This window comes from Aethalodelphis obliquidens, unplaced genomic scaffold (genome assembly GCF_003676395.1).
Source record: "Aethalodelphis obliquidens isolate GAN/ISIS:26980383/991018 unplaced genomic scaffold, ASM367639v1 scaffold1, whole genome shotgun sequence".
In the NCBI taxonomy this organism is placed as follows: Eukaryota; Metazoa; Chordata; class Mammalia; order Artiodactyla; family Delphinidae; genus Aethalodelphis; species Aethalodelphis obliquidens.
The window spans coordinates 70,901,665-70,920,444 of NW_020837945.1; the positions used below are offsets into that span (position 1 = coordinate 70,901,665).

The window sequence follows — 18,780 nt, forward strand, 5'->3', positions numbered from 1 at the left end:
CCACACAGCACAGGGAGATCAGCTCGGTGCTTTGTGACCACCTGGAGGGGTGGGATAGGGAGGGTGAGAGGGAGGGAGGCGCAAGAGGGAAGAGATATGGGAACATATGTATAACTGATTCACTTTTTTATAAAGCAGAAACTAACACACCATTGTAAAGCCATAGAGATGTAAAAAAAAATAAAATTGATATACTATTTAAATTGAAAAAAAATACTATCAAAATGAACCTAAGTCTGAACTGAAAACTGAGGTAGTCAGTTTTTATAAGGACTTGACCCTTTTGAGTCAGAAAGGGACTTCAGTCTACTATCCTCAAATCAGCTATCCCCATTCCCCTTCCCTGCCCCACCTTACTCCCACCATGGCTGCAGTCTGCATGGTCTCTTTCTCAGTGAACTGGTTTTGTGAACATAAAGAGCATTACCTGCCACCGGATATTGAAATTTAGGTCATCTCAAGTTCTTCAGTTCAAAACTTAATTCTAGCCTGCTAATTCTGCATTGAAATTTCAGATTTTAAAAATCCTTCTTTTTAGAAATTTAGAATTTTATCAGTGGCCTTCTAAATCCTCACTGAGTATACTATGCAGAATCAGTGATAAGCAACCACTTTCAAGACTTGTTGAAGAGGAAGGAAGACACCAGCACTGTTAGTTACCCTCAAAAACTCAAGATTTCTTAACACCATACTTTACCAGGTTCTACGTTTGTGCAGAGAAAACACTGGGCTACCAGATTCCAAGCTTAACAAATATATATATAGAAAAAATGTCATCTATAATATTTTCTTCAGAAAGTCATTAGTGCAAATATAATTATATCAATAAAAAGTAAAGCAAAAATATATTTCAAGTATAAAAAGCACCATGCTCAGAAACAATACTACCTAAATGGCATTACTGCATAACAGTCAAAATATAATTGAACCTATCACTGTGAGTCTCAAATATATTATGAATCCATATTATTTTTGGTGAAATTCTTTGTACAACTTTGCAGGATAATTCATAATCACATTGGGTATATAAGTTTAGATTTTTATAACTTTCCTTAAAAATATACTCTACATTTTTCTCTGACTTTTCATGATTTAAAGTATGCAGAACATAGGCAGAAACACCATTGGTATTAGATTTTCTTCAGCTGAGGCTGGCTATGCTAGAGACCCCCAGCTTTTCACAATGACAAATACCTCCAATTTAAAATTGTAGGCAAATAAGTATTTTAAATGTATGCATTTTTTTTAAAAAAAGGTGACTTTCCTCTATGCTGGAGTTGCTGTTTGGCTCCAGTGCCAAACAATAAGTTGGAATTACTCCTTAGTAATTATGCTGTTTGTTCACTTAGCAGTTTCTTAAACTGAGTGCTCAATAACTGTATGCTGAATTAAAGGGCCAACCAGTGAATGAATGAATGCATGTCCAAGGGCTATGTTTCTAATGCCACAGGACTTCATTAGCTTTAGAGAGAAAAACTGGGCATCATTCATCATTAAAGATTTTCAAATTGGGTTTACTAAGTAGGGTTGGTCAGCTCTAGTACAAGAGCAGAATTGCTTCTGGGGACCAGAATCTATGGGTGACAGAAAGAGTGTCAAATACAAGAGGTAAAAGACATTACCTCCTTTTAAAGCAAAGGCAACCTTCTGACTTCTGTGGACTAAGCCATACCCTGTGTGGTAAAGTGGACCCTATTGGATAGGCCCTACACCAAACCTACACTTTGCTATAAACAATTCAGACCATCTTGTTTTGACTTATATCTTTTCTTCTTACACATAAAATAATTTTCAGATAGTCAAATTCTTCTGTAACAACTCCTAAGCCCACTTGAAAATAACTGCATACCTGTCTATGCCAGAATTTCTTTTTATCTTCATTGGTCAAAAAGGAAAGTTCTATTTTTGTTGGACTGCAGTTGTCATAACTATTATCTGAAAAACATACAATTAGGTTTTCTTTTATTTGCATGTCTTCAATGTTTTCACAGGCAGAGTATTTTTCTCTCTCTGCTTCCCAGTTTTTCAAGTCATTATTAAACTAATGGAGAATACAACTGGAAGCTACTCTCTGAAGATCAATGAGTACAGATACAGCTACCAACACCTAATGGTTCAGCAGGAAACTGCCACACAGCTGGTTTGAAAAGGCTAGCATGGTTAAATCATAAGATTTAGCAAAACATAATTTAAAAAAAAAACAATGAGAACAATGATTTAGGTGTACCATATACAGTCATTAAATTCAAAATAGGTATAATAGTGATGTAGAAATCCCAATTCAAGTTATTTTCTGTAAGTCAAAGGACAATTTATACTTTTGAGGACAGGGTCCACAACTTATAACCTTGCAATGATTAGCTGTTCTTTAAATTATTGCAGCAGTGATGAACTTTCCCATTGTTTTAGGTTAATGAAGATGCTGAGGTATGCAATAACTGAATTTTTCACCTATTATCCCATTTTCAAAGGAAAACTTCAAGAAGAGTATTTATCCTGAAAAATAAAGAGACTTGGTGATTTGGAATTCCTCCTCCTTCTCCAAACTTTGAGGCTGTTGGGTTGCTGATGAGGCGTGATTGCTGTGAAGCTCTGCTTCAAGATCTGATTATGGTCAACACTTCCAAGCCAAAGTCAGGAATGCCACTTCTGCCATCTGTATAGGCTGGCACTCGCCCAGATTTTGTGCTTTGTTCAGAGGAACATGACACAAAGGAATGTCTTCAGAATTCACTTTTCCATTCCTAATGCCATACGCACAGAAGAAATCCAGCCAGCAGAGGAAATAGATTGCCTAGCAGAAGCCAAAGTGTAACCACTGGGCTAGAGGAACAGGAACAGAGATCTAGGGTTGAAAACAAAAAATTGACTTTCCACAGACATTTTTGGAAAAAATTATACCAACAAAATGTTGACAGATGAGTAGAGGTAATTATTAAAAGGTGAAGAAGGACTACCTTGAAGAGTAGAATCAAGAGTGACTTCCTGAAATCCATATATGCAAAGTCTTTTTTTATATTTATAGAAAAAGAACAAAATATTTATGTAGGAGAAAAGAAGATGTACCTACCATATCAAGGTTCAAAATCAGCACCCAAGAAAAGACAGGGTAGTATCCTGGCAAAGCTAAAGATGCTACACAGGAAAGTAAATGAAATTCTTGGCTATTCTGACATGGGATGCTAGACTCTCTTCTATTCTACCTTGTCCCTTCTAAGTAGGGTGACCCTATAATTTATCATCCCATATCAGGACATTTTGAGATAAGCGTTGAAATAAATTTCTAGTCTTAAGATGGAGCCTCTCCTGCCCATGGCGTCACATCAGCAAATTAAAACTTAGATAACTTTCATGTTTGTGTAAATGCTCCACTTGACCAGAACCACAGAATATCCAGTCAGCCAATCTCCAACCGCCGAGCCAGTGTGGGCGCTATACTTATTTCTTTGTTCGTTGATCTTTCTAAATAAGGTTAGATACTTAACCCCAGCCCATCAACCTAAGCTGAGTACTTCTTCCTTGTTTCCTGCTTGTAGCCCTTTTCCCTTATTTTACAGTTCTCTGGACTCCTGAGAGTAGAGACTGCCTGTGTGAAATAAAATTTGCTTTGATCAACTAAATTGTTCTCTTTGATAATTTTAACACAAGGGAATTATTAGTAATCATACCAGGACAATAGGCACGTGGACTGTCCCAGGCAAAACAGGACATACGTTCCCCAGCCTCTAAATATCTACCCATCTATTCATATCACCCCAGGCTTGATTTGGAAACAGCAGAAGATTCTATGAGTTTTGGGCAGTAGGAGTATATTTTAATTTATCTAAGAGTTGTTCTAACAGCTAAAACTATTTCCCCCAAACAATTCTCAGAATGGAGTACATTTTTTAGCAGTCAAGAGACCAGGTCAACCTGACTTTATTTCAGGATGAGTTGTCCTTTCTACTATTTTGACCAATAAAGAACCAACCAAGCTTCAAGTCTGACTTGCTTAAAAGGTAAGAAAAAAAGGACTGGTTTTTCAGCTATAGAATTAATAAAATGATAATGTTAAGGCACTGGAGCTTGTTCTTCTGAGAACTATACAGTGTAGAATAAGTATTTTAAAAAATTATTTCACTGTATGTAATACAAGTAAACCATGGAGAACTTATATTCTTCCCCAATGGAACCAGCTGGCAATCGTTAAATGTTAGAAAAATCAATCCTTCTCAAAGTATGGTACATGAGTCAACAACATCAGCATCACCTGGGAACTTCTCAGGCTCCAACCCAGATCTTCTGAATCAGAAACTCTGGGCGTGAGTCGTAGCAATCTGTGTTTTAACATGATTCTGATGCATGCTAAAGTTTGAGAACTTCTGAGCTCGAGCTGCAATGTCCAATATGGCAGCCATTAGCTATATGTGCTATTTAAATTTAAATTAACCAAAATGAGATGAAATATTTAGTTCCTCCGTCACAGTAGCCACATTTCACATGTTTAATAGTCACATGTGGCTAATGACTATTGTATGGGACAGCACAGATTATACAACATTTCCATCACCCCAGAAAGGTCTACTGGATACATTCTGGCCTACAACATCAGGTAGAGTGGTCTTGGCTGGAATAAGGAATAGACCCTGGAGTCACTAATAACACAGGCATATCCCTTTATCTCCCAATTCTCAATTTGGCACAAAGGAAATAGGAGGGGAACTGAACTAACTGTTGTTTATCTACTGTTGGTACTAACATTTAACAAGCTATTAAAATATTAATGGCCGCTCTAGAACATTTGTTGTCCTTCAAAAACACTGCACTTTCTGTGACAGTACTCTTTAAAAAGGAAAGATACAAAGAGCGTGTTTTAAAATGAATCAGAGACGATCAGATCTGGGTTTTGATCTGAACCTCATTAGCTGTGACAGTGAATATATCACTTAATCTCTTTATACCTTAGTTTTCTCATGTGTAAATGATAATTCCTACCTCATTAGGTTTTGTGATGATTAAATACAATGATATAGACATAAAGCACTCAGCAAAGTGTCTAGCATTTAATAAATAGAAACAAAATAACCTCCACAATCTGAAGAGATCAGAAAATTTAGAAATAAATCTTTCATATTCACTAATGGAAATTATGCCTAAAAGGTATCTATTCCTTTTTTTTTTTTCTAAAAGGCATCTATTCTTGTAATATTTTATACATTTTTCAAAAGTGTGGTAGTGATTCGGAGGTTACAATCCTTTTTTGAGCATGCTTCCTCATAGAACTGGTTAACAGGGGAAGAAATCACAACATAGTACCACAGTATCAGAAGGGTGACTACAAAGAGGGAGCTGGATAAGAAGTCAAGTCTAGGGCACAGGTTGGTGGAGGGGGTGGGGTCATTTGCAATCTCTACTCCCCACCTCCTTTCAACAGATTCACTTGTCTTTGCCATGCTCCAAGGACAGGAACTAACCACTTCACAGATCCTTGAACTAGTCTGGCTTTCTCCTCATTTCTACACATTTTTTAACTGTACTCCTAAGATTCTTACCCCTGAACCAGCTGGAGTAACTCTCTCTTTAACTCAACTCTAACTGCTAATGGCTGAATCAATGCTCATCTCTTGGACACTGAAATGATGATATTTCTTATAGTTAACTCTGAGATTAGGCCTGACCATGGGAACTCCATCAGAACCACCTATTTGTAGACTAGCAGCCCTTTAATTCTAGCCAAAGCAATTTAACAATAACAAAATCAAGTCATCCTATCACTTCATATGAAAGTTAACTAAGAATATTTAACACTACATTTATTATATACCATATCAAAAGGACCTAAGATCTTTTAATTCATTGTGCATTACTATTATAACCGCAGAAAACTCAGCTGGCTCACAGAAGTTAAGTGAAAAGAGTTAACACAGCAGGCCTGAGATGGTCATCATTTGAAAGTCCTGTTTGCAAGGACGGCCTTTAGCTGGTGTCTGGGAAGTGGTTTCTTCCAGACTTCATCCACTGTCCCCTTTCCCTTTGCTGATTCTGCTTTGTATCTTTTTGCTCTAACAAAGCTTAGCCGTAAGTACAACTAGAGGCTGAGTCCTTTGAGTCCTAGAGAGTCATGAAATCTGAGGGTGGTCTTAGGCATCCCTAACACAAGTATTAATCTCCCCAAATTCACCCTCTACTTATAGCCCATGTCTTGATAAAGGACCCAGAATGTGGGAAAGAAAGGGAATTAAATTTTAGAGGTGAAGAAACTTTGAGCTATAAAATGAACGTAGCCCTTTGTTTTCAACCAGACCGTGGAGCAAGCAAAGGGCTATACAGTTCCATTTAAAAAATACCTCCAGTTGAGAAAATGAAACATGGCCTATTCCAAAATATCAAACTGTCATAAAATCTCATAGGTCATTTAATTAAAATATCATGGACCATAGGTCAAAGCTTTCATTGAGAGTTCATGAGTTCTGCTTTTAAAACTTAGAAATGGGTCATCAGCCTCAGTTTGCACATCTTCATCAACAGGGAATGCACTCTTCTCCTGGTTCTAAAGGATTTTACTGGAATCTGTCTCCCTACAACTTTAATTCATTGTTCTCAGTCCTACTCTCTGGAGTCTCACAGAATGAGTAATATATCTCTCAGTGAAAACCACTGTCTTTGCCAGCCTGTCTTTCTATCTCACTGTGTATATTTGCATCTCCCTGCACCTTTCTCTTCTTTGTGGGCATGTCAATCCCTTCTTTGAGCATCTTTTCCAGTGACTTTCCCGCTCTTTCGCCTCACCTAGTTATAATATAACTAAAATATATTTAATTGCTTTTTGTATTCATGAACAGAATTTTTACTCTTACTTTCAAAATGAATGGCTGAAACATTAACTTTTTGTAACCTTCAATGAATGTTTTTGTGCAAGTCAGAGGTTCTTCACATATCGAAAGTTTCCTCACCCTCACTCTTACTGAAGAGAGGTGTCAAGTCTACCTACCTTCAATTTCTAACCATGGAGGGAAGGCGATCTTCCCATAAAACTGCAATTAGAAGAGAAGACGCGCAACCTGTTTTAGAGCTTCCTTGCAGGGCATTTTCAACATCTTGTAAGAAAAGTCCTTCTCTGTACTCCAACCACAGAGACTACTCACCTAGGGGTAGAGTTCGGGTCAAGTTAGTAGTTGGAGGATCTGTTTCTGGGGGACAGAGCTCACAGAAGTCCCAACATGATGGGCAGAGCAAGTTTCCATCGTGAATCCAGCCATTCATCTGAATACTGACAGGGAGGACCTGCCCGGCCCGACTACACAAATATGAAGTATCCTGAACCCAAACCTTCAGACCTTGTGGAGAACAAGAAACCTTCAAAAAGTGAAAAGAAAAAAAAATATCAGATCAGTAAGATTCTAGTATGTGAGCCTTCTCCCTCAACTGTAGGAAAATATGGCAGAATTTACTAAAAATGCTGGCTATAAAAGACAATTTGGAATGTGGGCCTATTTTAATTTCATATAAAGAGGGTTAAGTTATTCATGTTCTAAAAGAATTTCACTCTGTGGTAGTAGTAGTTCTTAGACTTTTTGTCTAGAACCTTTTAAAAAATCTAATGAAAGCTATGGACCCTTCCTGAAAAAAACAAGGTAACATACAGCTTTACATACAATTTGGATTCACAGACCCCTGAAGCCAAGTTATCAATAATAACATTTCTGTAGATTCTAGTATCCTCCTATAATTCAGGTTAAATGTCTGTCAAAGAGCCATGAATCATGTCACTTTTTCTACAAGTTGCTAAATTTTGTAACTCAAATTTTTTTAGTTGTTTTAAATTATAAAAATAGGGCTTCCCTGGTGGTGCAGTGGTTAAGAATCCGCCTGCTGATGCAGGGGACACAGGTTTGAGTTGTGGTCCGGGAAGATCCCACATGCTGCACCCAACTAAGTGCATCCAACTAAGCCTGCATGCCACAACTACTGAGCCTGCGCTCTAGAGCCCACGAGCCACAACTACTGAAGCCTGTGTGCCTAGAGTCCGTGCTCTGCAACAAGAGAAGCCACCACAATGAGAAGCCCGCACACTGCAATGAAGAGCAGCCCCCGCTCTCCGCAACTAGAAAAAGCCCATGCGTAGCAACGAAGACCCAACGCAGCCAAAAATAAATAAAATAAATTATAAAAACAATATATGCTCATTGTAAAAAAAAAAAAAAAAAGCACACTGTATAGAAATGACATAGTAAAAGTTTGTTATTCATTATCCCTATCCCAGATCCTCTGCTCAGAGATGAAAATGGTCACAGTGATTTTATACAACTGGTAACATCTTTAAAAGCAGGATTCTTATCTCATATACAAGGGGTAACTAATGAAATCAATTTAAAAAAACAAACATATTAAAGTTAACTTTAAGAAAATTTATAATGACTGTGTTCTCTTCAAAATTGTTTTCTTTTTTTTAAATAAATTTTATTTATTTATTCATTCATTCATTCATTCATTCATTCTGGCTGAGTTGGGTCCTCGCTCCTGCGCACGGGCTTTCTCTAGTTGCTGAGAATGGGGGCCACTCCTCATCGCAGTGCACAGGCGTCTCATTGTAGTAGCCGCTCCCATTGTGGAACACAGGCTCTAGGTGTGCAGGCCTCAGTAGCTGTGGCATGCGGGCTCAGCAGTTCTGGCTCGTGGGCTCCAGAGTGCAAGCTCAGTAGCTGTGGCGCACAGGCTTAGCCACTCCGTGGCATGTGGGATCCTCCCAGACCAGGGCTTGAACTCTCATCCCTTGCATTGGCAGGTGGACTCCCAACCACTGTGCCACCAGGGAAGCCCTCAAAGTTGTTTTCTAAAAAGACTTTACATTATGCTGCTTCACCTTAAATATTTCTGGATCTTCTCTCCTGGAACTATTTTCAAAGAAAGTGCATGGTTCTGAGTATGTTTGATGGTGGCAAATTTTTACTTTGCAAGTAGATGTAATTTTTGGAAATACCCAAAACTTGCCCAGATCCAAGTCTGGTAAAGGCAGTTGACTACACTGGTTAAGACTAGGTCAACATAGGTATGATGTAAAATACTGAAATTGACTTCTTAGATGGCTATTAAACTATCTCTAAAAGCAATTTAAAAAGGAGTTCCAAAAGTGTTTTTCAACAATGGAGTCATTTTAAAAACAACTCTTTTCATCAATTAAGTTTAAATATAACATTCATTTGGAAATTTAAGTTATAATAAGCTACCAAGAAAATAAACAACAAAGTGTAAACTCTTCTATAAGTCTGTCATTCAATGACCCACACCCAGTAAGCATCACCACAGCTGCAATGCAATGTAATCATTCTTTTAAGTGAGAATTGACTGGGTATTGTGCTTGGTGCTGAAAAGGATACCAAAGAAGTCCATGACACAGTGCCTGACCTCTAGCAGCTTTAATTGAGGAGAGAAGGGTAGGATATACAAATTTCCCCCCAAAATTAACAGTGTCAGACTGTTTTATGATAAAGAGGCAATAAATAAGAAAAAGAACAACAAAGATTAGAAAGTTTCATGGAAGAAAGCATTTATATTCTAAAGATGTGCACAGGGTTTGCATCACAGTGAGGGAGACATGTTGTGAGCTGGTGGGCTGTGTCAGAGTCCAAGTAGGTGAGGAGAGTAACCGCGTAGGGGTGGATGAAGATAGAAAGGAGTGGACAGATCAAATAACAAGCATATTAAGGACAAAGAGAGCCAGATTTCTCACTGCTTGAAAGAAGAGTTACAAATATGGGAAGGGAGAAAACTAAAATGAATTATTTGGTGTTAAACTGGAATCAAAGATACTGGTACAAACTCATGGTTATATATATGCACATGTACGAGTATATATAAAATTACATACACACATATATTTCCTAGCTCTGTTCACCAAGAAGGCCTGGGGAGCAGCTGTATCCCAACAGCAATGAACAATACATCTAGCACCCAGACTTTATTTTTTTATCTTTATTTTTAAAATAATTTTATTTATTTATTTTTGGCTGCGTTGGGTCTTTGTTGCTGTGCACAGGCTGTCTCTAGATGCGGCAGGTGGGGGCTACTCTTTGTTGTGGTGCTTGGGCTTCTCGTTGAGGTGGGTTCTCTTGTTGCAGAGCACGGGATCTAGGTGCGTGGGCTCCAGTAGTTATGGCATGCAGGCTCAGTAGTTGTGGCTCGCAGCCTCCAGCGCACAGGCTCAGTGGTTGTGGCACAGGGGCTCAGTTGCTCTGCAGCAATGTGGGGTCTTCCCGGACCACGGTTCAAATCCCTGTCCCCTGCATTGGCAGGCGGATTCTTAACCACTGTGCCACCAGGGAAGTCCCTAGCACCCAGACTTTAGTCTCTAAATACCTCACTCCACTAAAAGAAACAAGAGCTCCTTGGAGAAATGATTAATTCCAGGGCTGGGGCAAAGAAAGTGAAGATGAGCCTAGAATATCTTGTGCTAGAAAGCAAGGAAATAGTTAAAAAGATAGGACAGCCAAAAGGACACAGGAACCAACCTGAAGGGCTCCCTCCCTTTGGCTAAATCTGGGGCAACTTAAATATCCAAATAAATGATAGTAATGGTAATACCCACTGAATAAAATGCAATCTGTGAGTCAATACAGATTTAAATGCATAAATTAATAAAATGAAGGTATGATAAGAAATAAGTTATCGATATAGTACTTTTCCCCCCAAATACTTACTAATTAAAAAGGGAATTAATTAAAAGAGAAAAACAGTAACTTGACAGTGGAGAAGCCTGGTAGATATCAGCAAGTTAACATGACCAGCAAAGGGACAAATCAAGAGTGCACCACCAGGGACTTCCCTAGTGGTCCAGGGGTTAAGAATTGTCTTGCAATGCAGAGGATGCTGGTTTGATCCCTAGCTGGGGAACTGGGATCCCACATGCCATGGGGCAACTAAGCCCGTGCACCACAACTAGAGAGCCCACGTGCCGCAACTAATGAGCCCGCACACCACAACTAGAGAGAAGCCCGCGCACTGCAACGAAAGGTCCTGCGTGCCAAAACTAAGACCTGATGCAGCCAAAATAAATAAATATTTAAAAAAAAAAAAGTGTACCACCAAAAAAACACAAGCATCACTTCTGTGATATTACTGCCCAAAACATATTACATGAATTTAATCATGAGGAAACATCAGACAAACCCAAATGGAGACACATCATAGATAAGAACTGGCTTGTAATCTTTAAAAGTGTCAAGGTTATGAAAGTCAAGAAAAGACTGAGGAACTGTTCCAGATTGAAGGAGACCAGAGATGTGACAACTACTCAATATGTGATATCAGTGCAGATCCTATTACTACACGGACATTATTGGGACAATTGGCAAAACTTGAACGGGGTCCAAGAATTGGATGTATCAGTGTTATTTCCTGATTTTTTTGGTAGTACTGTGGTCATATAGGAGGATGTCCTTGTTTATAAGGAATAGACATTAAAGTATTTAGGGGTGAAGGGGCAGACTGTCAGCAATTTGCACTTAAATGACCCATATTTTTGTACCATTCTTGCAACTTCTCTGTCAAAATAAGTAAAACAAAGAACAACAGAAAACAAAACAGCTAATCCAAATGCTAATTGTTTGGAAATCATGCACATTTTCCCATATAAATGGTTGTGAGTATTAAATTAGCAAAATTAACTGACAACACTAGGTACTACAGGGAAGCCAAGTACATTCAGTCTTTGTAGATGGTATTACAAATCTACGTAATCCCTTTGTGGTGGTGGTGGCGGTATAGAGAAGACATTAAAACAGGCTGAAATGGTTATCCTCCTATTATAGTTCACACTGTTCCAGCTTTATCCCCTTTATTCTAATAAAAAGGTAAAGGATGTAAATATACTTACAAAAGCATTTTTATATAGTGAAAAGTGAAAATTAATTCAATATCTCACAGGAAAATGACTTCCCTAATTATGATATGATGCAATGTTCTACAGCTATGAAGAACAGTATGTATTATTATTGGGAGAACTTGGAAAAGGTATCTTGGTCTGTATAAAAAGTACTAAGTTGGGGCTTCCCTGGTGGCGCAGTGGTTGAGAGTCCGCCTGCCGATGCAGGGGACGCGGGTTCATGCCCCGGTCCGGGAGGATCCCACATGCCATGGAGCGGCTGGGCCCGTGAGCCGTGGCCACTGAGCCTGCGTGTCCGGAGCCTGTACTCCGCAACGGGAGAGGCCACAGCAGTGAGAGGCCCACGTACCGCAAAAAAAAAAAAAAAAAAAAAAGTACTAAGTAAAGTCACTAAAACAAAATTATGTATTCTGATTACAACTAGATCAAAACTATGTATTTAAGTAATACATAATCTTTAATGGAATGAATTCATCAGAAAACGGTTGCTGGATTATAGTTGTCAGATTATAGGATTATAGCTGGAAAGTGTTTATTTTGCATTGTCTTTTATAAGGTTTCAAAGGTAATTTTACATGAATTGTATGGTGTGTGAGTTATACCTCAATAAAGCAGTTACCAAAAACAAGAGTTAATTTTAAAGAAACTTTAAAAATAGTAAGTTAAATTGTCAGCTACATTAGTCCATTTAGCTCTTGTAGGTGAGATGGCACAACAAATTCTTATGTTTCAGTTTTCAGGATCACACTCTCCTCCCTGATGTCCGTTAGTAGGGTATGGAATATTCATTAGGTTTGATGCTCCTAAGTTACAGAATGCCTGTATCTTAGTAAGTTCTATGGTGATGCAGTCATTTAATATCAGACATGCAAATAATAAATTAAGAAAATAGTAGTTTGCTCTCTTTGGATTTCTAATTTCAAAGGAAAAAAATCTACTATTAATCAGTAGTTGATTTATTAATTCTTAAATACATGCTTTCTTCAGATTTTACAAAATAAATTATAGTTTTTTTTCCATTACAAAGTAGTTTTAAAGAACAAAATTACAGAACTTCCCTGGTGGCACAGTGGTTAAGAAACCGCCTGCAATGCAGGGGACATGGGTTTGATCCCTGGTCCGGGAAGATCCCACATGCCGTGGAGCAACTAAGCCTGTGCACCACAACTACTGAACCTGTGTGTCACAACTACTGAAGCCCACTTTGCAACAAGGAGAAGCCACCGCAATAAGAAGCCCACGCGCAAGCAGCGAAGACCCAATGCAACCAAAAATAAATAAATGTAAAAAAAAAGAACAAAATTACATGTTTCCTAACATTTCCTTAGGATCTATGCTCAGAAGCAAAATTGTTATAAAACTTGCTGATATATAGCAACTATATATCATTTTTAAACAGAGAAAGGCAATTTCTCTCAAAGAAATGACAATATTTTGACAAAACACAAATATACAAACTAATATTTACAATGAATAAGTTAAAGTATTAATCAGTAGAAATAAAAGATATAAAATGTATTTGAAAATATAAAAACCATATAATGAGATACAATTATGTAATATTTGGTACAGTTATTAACAATCATATGGTTTACCTGATAGCATCCACTCCCCCAGTCTGGGTAACTCAGCTTCCTTTCACACTTTTCCATGACAAATGCTGATTTCTGAATTAGACAAACTGAATGAGGTCCATACTTTTCAGCACCATAGTTTTTAAAAAGGTCTGAAGCAAACCAGAAAAGTTTTCTTTATTAAAAATTGACTTTGGGCTCAAAGAATAAGAAATTGAAGTATTCCACTCTTATAATTAAAAGTTGCTTTAAAAATAAAACATGTTTCATGGAAATTTTCAATTAAAAAAAAATCAAGAGAGAGGGTTCCAAACTCAAACTGGATTCTCAATAAAGCAATTGGTAGGAGAATTATTATATCAGAAACAAGAGATAAAATTGGGCTTAAAGCAACCAAGTTAAATATATAGAGGAAATGGCACTAAGAATCACCTTCAATGGTGTCCTAAATAGGAGTCACTTCCCAAGTGACCCAGATAGATGAGGTCAAGTGATTTATATAATGAAGATTTTTTTGGAGTGCTGCAACTTTTGCAAGACGTTCTTTTATTTTCAACTTATGCCATCTCCTGGAAGTCAATAAATGACAGGTTGAGCTAGTCTTAGACTAAGCACAAACCTGCAGAGGTATGGGGCAAACTAAATGACCCCTAACTAGCTAATGGACAAAGGAGTGAAATCCTTAAAGCCTAGGAATTAAAAAAAAAAAAAAAAGCCTAGGAATAATTTCTCTCTACACTTAATACAAGTTTCACCTTTTGAAAGCAGAGTTCAATTAGCCCATTTTGAAATATTATAAAGATAAAAATTTTATGTCAGTTTAAAAAATCTTAATTGTATAAGCTAAGAAAGAAAATGTAAAACAATAAAACAGAACTTTATGTTTCTTTATTTATTAATATTTCAAAGTCTTCAAAACACATAGTGATCATTGTCCAGAAAAAGAAAAGAGGGGTCAGCCAATCCCTCAGGTCAAATCCTGAGAAATACCTGTTTTTATAAAGAAATTTTTATTGGAACACAGCTATACTCATTCACTTACATATTATCTGTAACTGCTTTCACACTTAACAGCAGAGCTGAAAAGTTGCAACAGAGACTGTATGACCCATAAAGCCTAAAATATTTACTATCTTGCTTTTTATAATAAATATTTGCCAACTCCAGCTCTAAAACATTAAAATGTGATATCTTTGGCAAACCCATAATTGACAAATATGTGCATTTCTTTTGCTGTAACATGCAACTGCTGCGTAGTTATGTCATTAGACATTTATTAAGTAGGTAAGTGATGGGGAAAAAAATGACTGTACAAATCCAGTTACATCTGCCAGGTTTAAGAATAAAAGGAAAAAAATTATGGAAATTTTAATTTTAAATGATTTAGTCTGAAATAAAGTATGGAATGGGGGCGAGGAGGAAAGGACCAGGTTGAAAATTTTGATGACCACAGGCAGAAAAACTACTTATTGCTCTTGATTAACAAATCAGATGTGAGAACATTTTGTTTACAAAGGTGGTTAGTATGAGCTATAACTACTATTGCTGAATATCCAATTGCCATACTGTTTATTTCCTTGATGGCCTGTTCATTTAAATATACTAAATGGGAATAAATAAGATGGCAATACATCTTACTAGCCATGGGACAATAGTATTATTCTGATATCTGGAGAATGACACGTTATGTCTAAATTACATAAAATGCACACTCCTCAGGAGAGGAAAGAATAGGATACCTAATACGATTTAATAAAAAGAGTTCTGCATTGGAGGATCTTGCACTGACATCAATTAAACATATTACTTAGTAGCTCTTCCCTCATCTGTGAAATTCGATAATATCTTCTCTATGTCTCTTGTCAGGTTTTTAGAAGAACAAAATGAAATGATAAAAGTGAAATTGTTTTGCAAATGAAAAGTGTCATGCAAATATAAGGTATTACTAAACGGTAGTGTGTGTACACACATGTGCAAGTGTATCTAATAGCTAACAATCCTTTCTATGTGTCGTAATTCTAAGCACTTACTGTCACAACTCTATGAGACAGGTATTATCTCTTTTGTACAGAGGAGAAAACTGAGGCACAGAGAAGTTACTTTGAACAGGTGGATAGCAGTGGAACCACAACATAAACTCAGACAATCTGGCTCCAGGGTCTGTATCCTTAACCACTATTTTGTATTGCTGATACATACTTTTAATATGTATATAACATTTAATTTCACTAAACTACTAACCTGGTTGATTTTCCAATACTCTACAATCTGAGCTGCGCTGATATTCACCACTTAAATGCCAACTGAATTCCTGACTGAAAGGGCAGTAGTCAGCAATTTCTACTGAACCACCGTAATAAGGCAGATCTTCTGCAGGTACTCCACTGAGTTCATCAAAGTACTACAAAGAAAAAAATATTAGGCAGGCAGGAGAGTAAGAAACATTCTATATAATCAAAACAAAGCCCACAGGCAATTTATAGCAACCAATTAATGCTGTATAACACAAAGAAGATATTAATCTATTTTTTTCATACATAGTACAACACAAAGATAGTTAATATACTACCTGAGGGGTATTTTGCGGTTGTTGTAGTTTTAGAAATAAGCAAGGTAAGTAAATTAGTCTGTTTTTTATTAGATGACAAATTTGACTAATGTTTTAAAAGCACGAATAGGAAGAGTTTTAAGAGCTGACAAAATACAAAACTAATGCATAGAATTAAGATGTTTTAAATTTAATGTACTTCAAGTGTTTTTAGGAGAATTTATATGTTGTTTTGACAAACTTGAAAAAACCATAAGAAAATGAATGAGATCATATATATAAAATACTTTGAACACCAAAGAAACAAGGTACCAGATAAATTTTAAAGATTTCACATTTTAAATTATATTACTAAGAGTAGAAATATACAGTCGCCATCTTCTAGTGTTGAAAGCACTCAGTGTGGTCATAAACGTATGTAGGAAGCTCAAAATTTAGCAACAGTCACTTTAAATTCACTTCTGAGATATCGTTTCTGACTAATGGATCCTTTGTCAATGGCAGGCAGAGCTGAGGCTTTTTTTTAGAAATAGCCACTTCAACAAAAAACTTAAAGGTCAAATCAGAGATTCAGACTGGACACACGGGACCATTTCCTTCACCTTTCAGATCTCATTAGGCAAACTTTTCTAAAGCAGAATTTCCAAGTCTTCTAATTAACTGGACTACAGTACCTTAGTTACTCTATTTTATTTCCTTTTTAAAAAATTTTTTTATTTTATAATGGGTGTAGTTGATTAATAATGTAGTGTTAGTTTCAGGTGTACAGCAAAGTGATTCAGTTATACATGTATCTATTGTTTTTCAAATTCTTTTTCCATTTAGGTCATTACAGAGTATTCAGCAGACTTCCCTGTGATATACAGTATAGGTCTTTATTGGTTATCTATTTTAAATATATCAGTGTGTACATGTCAATCCCAAACTCCCAATCTATCCCTCCCCCTCCCCCTCCCCCCCTGGTAACCATAAGTTCGTTCTCTAAGTCTGTGAGTCTGTTTCTGTTTTGTAAATAAGTTTAGTTATATCATTTTTTAAAGATTCCACATATAAGTGATATTATTTGTCTTCTTCGGTTAGTTTCTTTCTTTAAAGAACCTTGTTTTTGATATAAATTAAAGACGAAGACTTTGGAAATAATTAAAAAGAAAATACAAACAATTTATAAAAAATAGATCAAAATAGGAACTTCCCCAGTGGTCTAGTGGTTAAGACTCCACGCTCCCAATGCTCCCTGGTCAGATCCCACAAGCCACAACTAAGACCCGGTGCAGACAAATAAAAAATATATATATATATATATATATTTTTAAAATAGATCAAAATAAATATTCTAAATGTCTCTTACCATTACTACAAGACATTGCTAGATATTAATTAATTGCTATCAATTAACACGTTGGTTATAAAGAAATGGAAGAATTCTTTGGTTTTTTCTAACTTACAGAAAACAAATGGGGGCTTATAAATTGAAAAACTTAAGAGAATTCACTCTTGTAATTCAAAATGGAGACTTCTTTTTAAAAGGTTGATTCCTGAAACTGTGCCCCAAACAAGTGTTACCTGGTACTCCTGAGGTAAAGGTTTCGGAAACTTCTGCAAATTACACACTGCAACTGCTCTCTGGTCCTGTCTGCAAGTTAACTGCAATGGATTACTTCTGAGCGTGTTACAGTAAGGGCTCAGCATTTGTCTCCTGTATACAAAGATAAAACACCATGGTATCAAACTCTGAAGAAGATATTATAAGTCTATTCTAGAGTTGTCTTTTCCATTACAATTTCAATATGTTTTAATACCTTAAAACTAATTGCTAAACCAGTTGTAAATTATAAACTTACTTTTCAAAGCATAAAGGAAATGCTTAATGTAGGTGTGAGGATTAATGCTAGATATATGACTGTTTCACTGTTATTAAATAAGGTCCTATTTATCTCTTTCTCCACTTTTGCCATAAAATGGAGTCCCAAGGTCCCTAACCAGTCTCCCTTCTTCTCTCTACCTTTCAGAGTCTTCTTACGTTTGCTTTATTTATAATGTCTAGGGGTTTTAGTTGTACTTAGAAGGAGGAATAGGAAAGAGTACATCTACATCTTCCCAGAAATGGAAGCAGGACTTGTATTTTTATATTATTTTAAAAAAAAGTTTTCCCGGGGGAGTTCCCTGATGGCCTAGTGGTTAGGATTCTGGGTTTTCACTGCCATGGTCCAGGTTCAATCCCTGGTCGGGGAACTGAGATCCTGCAAGCTGCACATGGCACCATAAAAAAATTCCCCAGGTGATTGTGATGCATTGAGACTAAGGAAGTATGTTGGGGAATAATATGATGTTGTATCCCGCAGGCTTGCAAGCCTGGTAGATGCCCAGCCTCCAGACTGAAGAAAGAGCACAGAGACAGTGACAAAGACATCAATGGTTTATTCTTACACATCTGAAACAAAAGCATCCTGGTGTGATACCCCACTGTGCATGGCAGACTGCAGGCGGGACATGGCAGCAATCTTCCCTACTCAGGGGAGAAAGGGGCTACCATTTATGGGGGAACTGATGTCAGGTGGGCTCATCAGTTACCAGGGAAGCCAGCAGCTGGGGTGGGGGCAAGCACGTAGGCAGTTACTGATTAAGCCCTATAATTCAGAGAATTGGATAGTCATGTGAATGAAGCAGGGACTGGTCGAGCAGATGAACAGAGAGCAAGAGGACAGCCATCTTGAGTGGCCTGACCATACACCTTTTATTTGGCATTTTATGATTAATAGAACTTTCAAATAGTATATAATCTCATTATTTCTAAAAGG

General features: G+C 37.0%; 1 protein-coding gene across 4 annotated transcripts in view; it reads right to left on the bottom strand.

Moving 5' to 3' along the window:
- Positions 1–460: 460 nt before the first annotated feature.
- Positions 461–18,780, bottom strand: part of LMLN (leishmanolysin like peptidase) — a 74,876-nt gene continuing 56,556 nt past the window's right edge. For 3 of the 4 annotated variants that reach the window (XM_027107162.1, XM_027107176.1, XM_027107155.1), the window contains 5 exons: positions 17,546–17,678; positions 15,676–15,835; positions 13,456–13,586; positions 7,125–7,335; positions 461–2,845 (listed from right to left, as the gene is read on the bottom strand). In XM_027107162.1, the coding sequence (XP_026962963.1) occupies positions 2,745–2,845; positions 7,125–7,335; positions 13,456–13,586; positions 15,676–15,835; positions 17,546–17,678 (736 nt within the window). In that variant the 3' untranslated portion in view covers positions 461–2,744. The remainder of the gene's footprint in view (positions 2,846–7,124; positions 7,336–13,455; positions 13,587–15,675; positions 15,836–17,545; positions 17,679–18,780) is intronic. The other variant, XM_027107170.1, reaches the window with a different exon arrangement.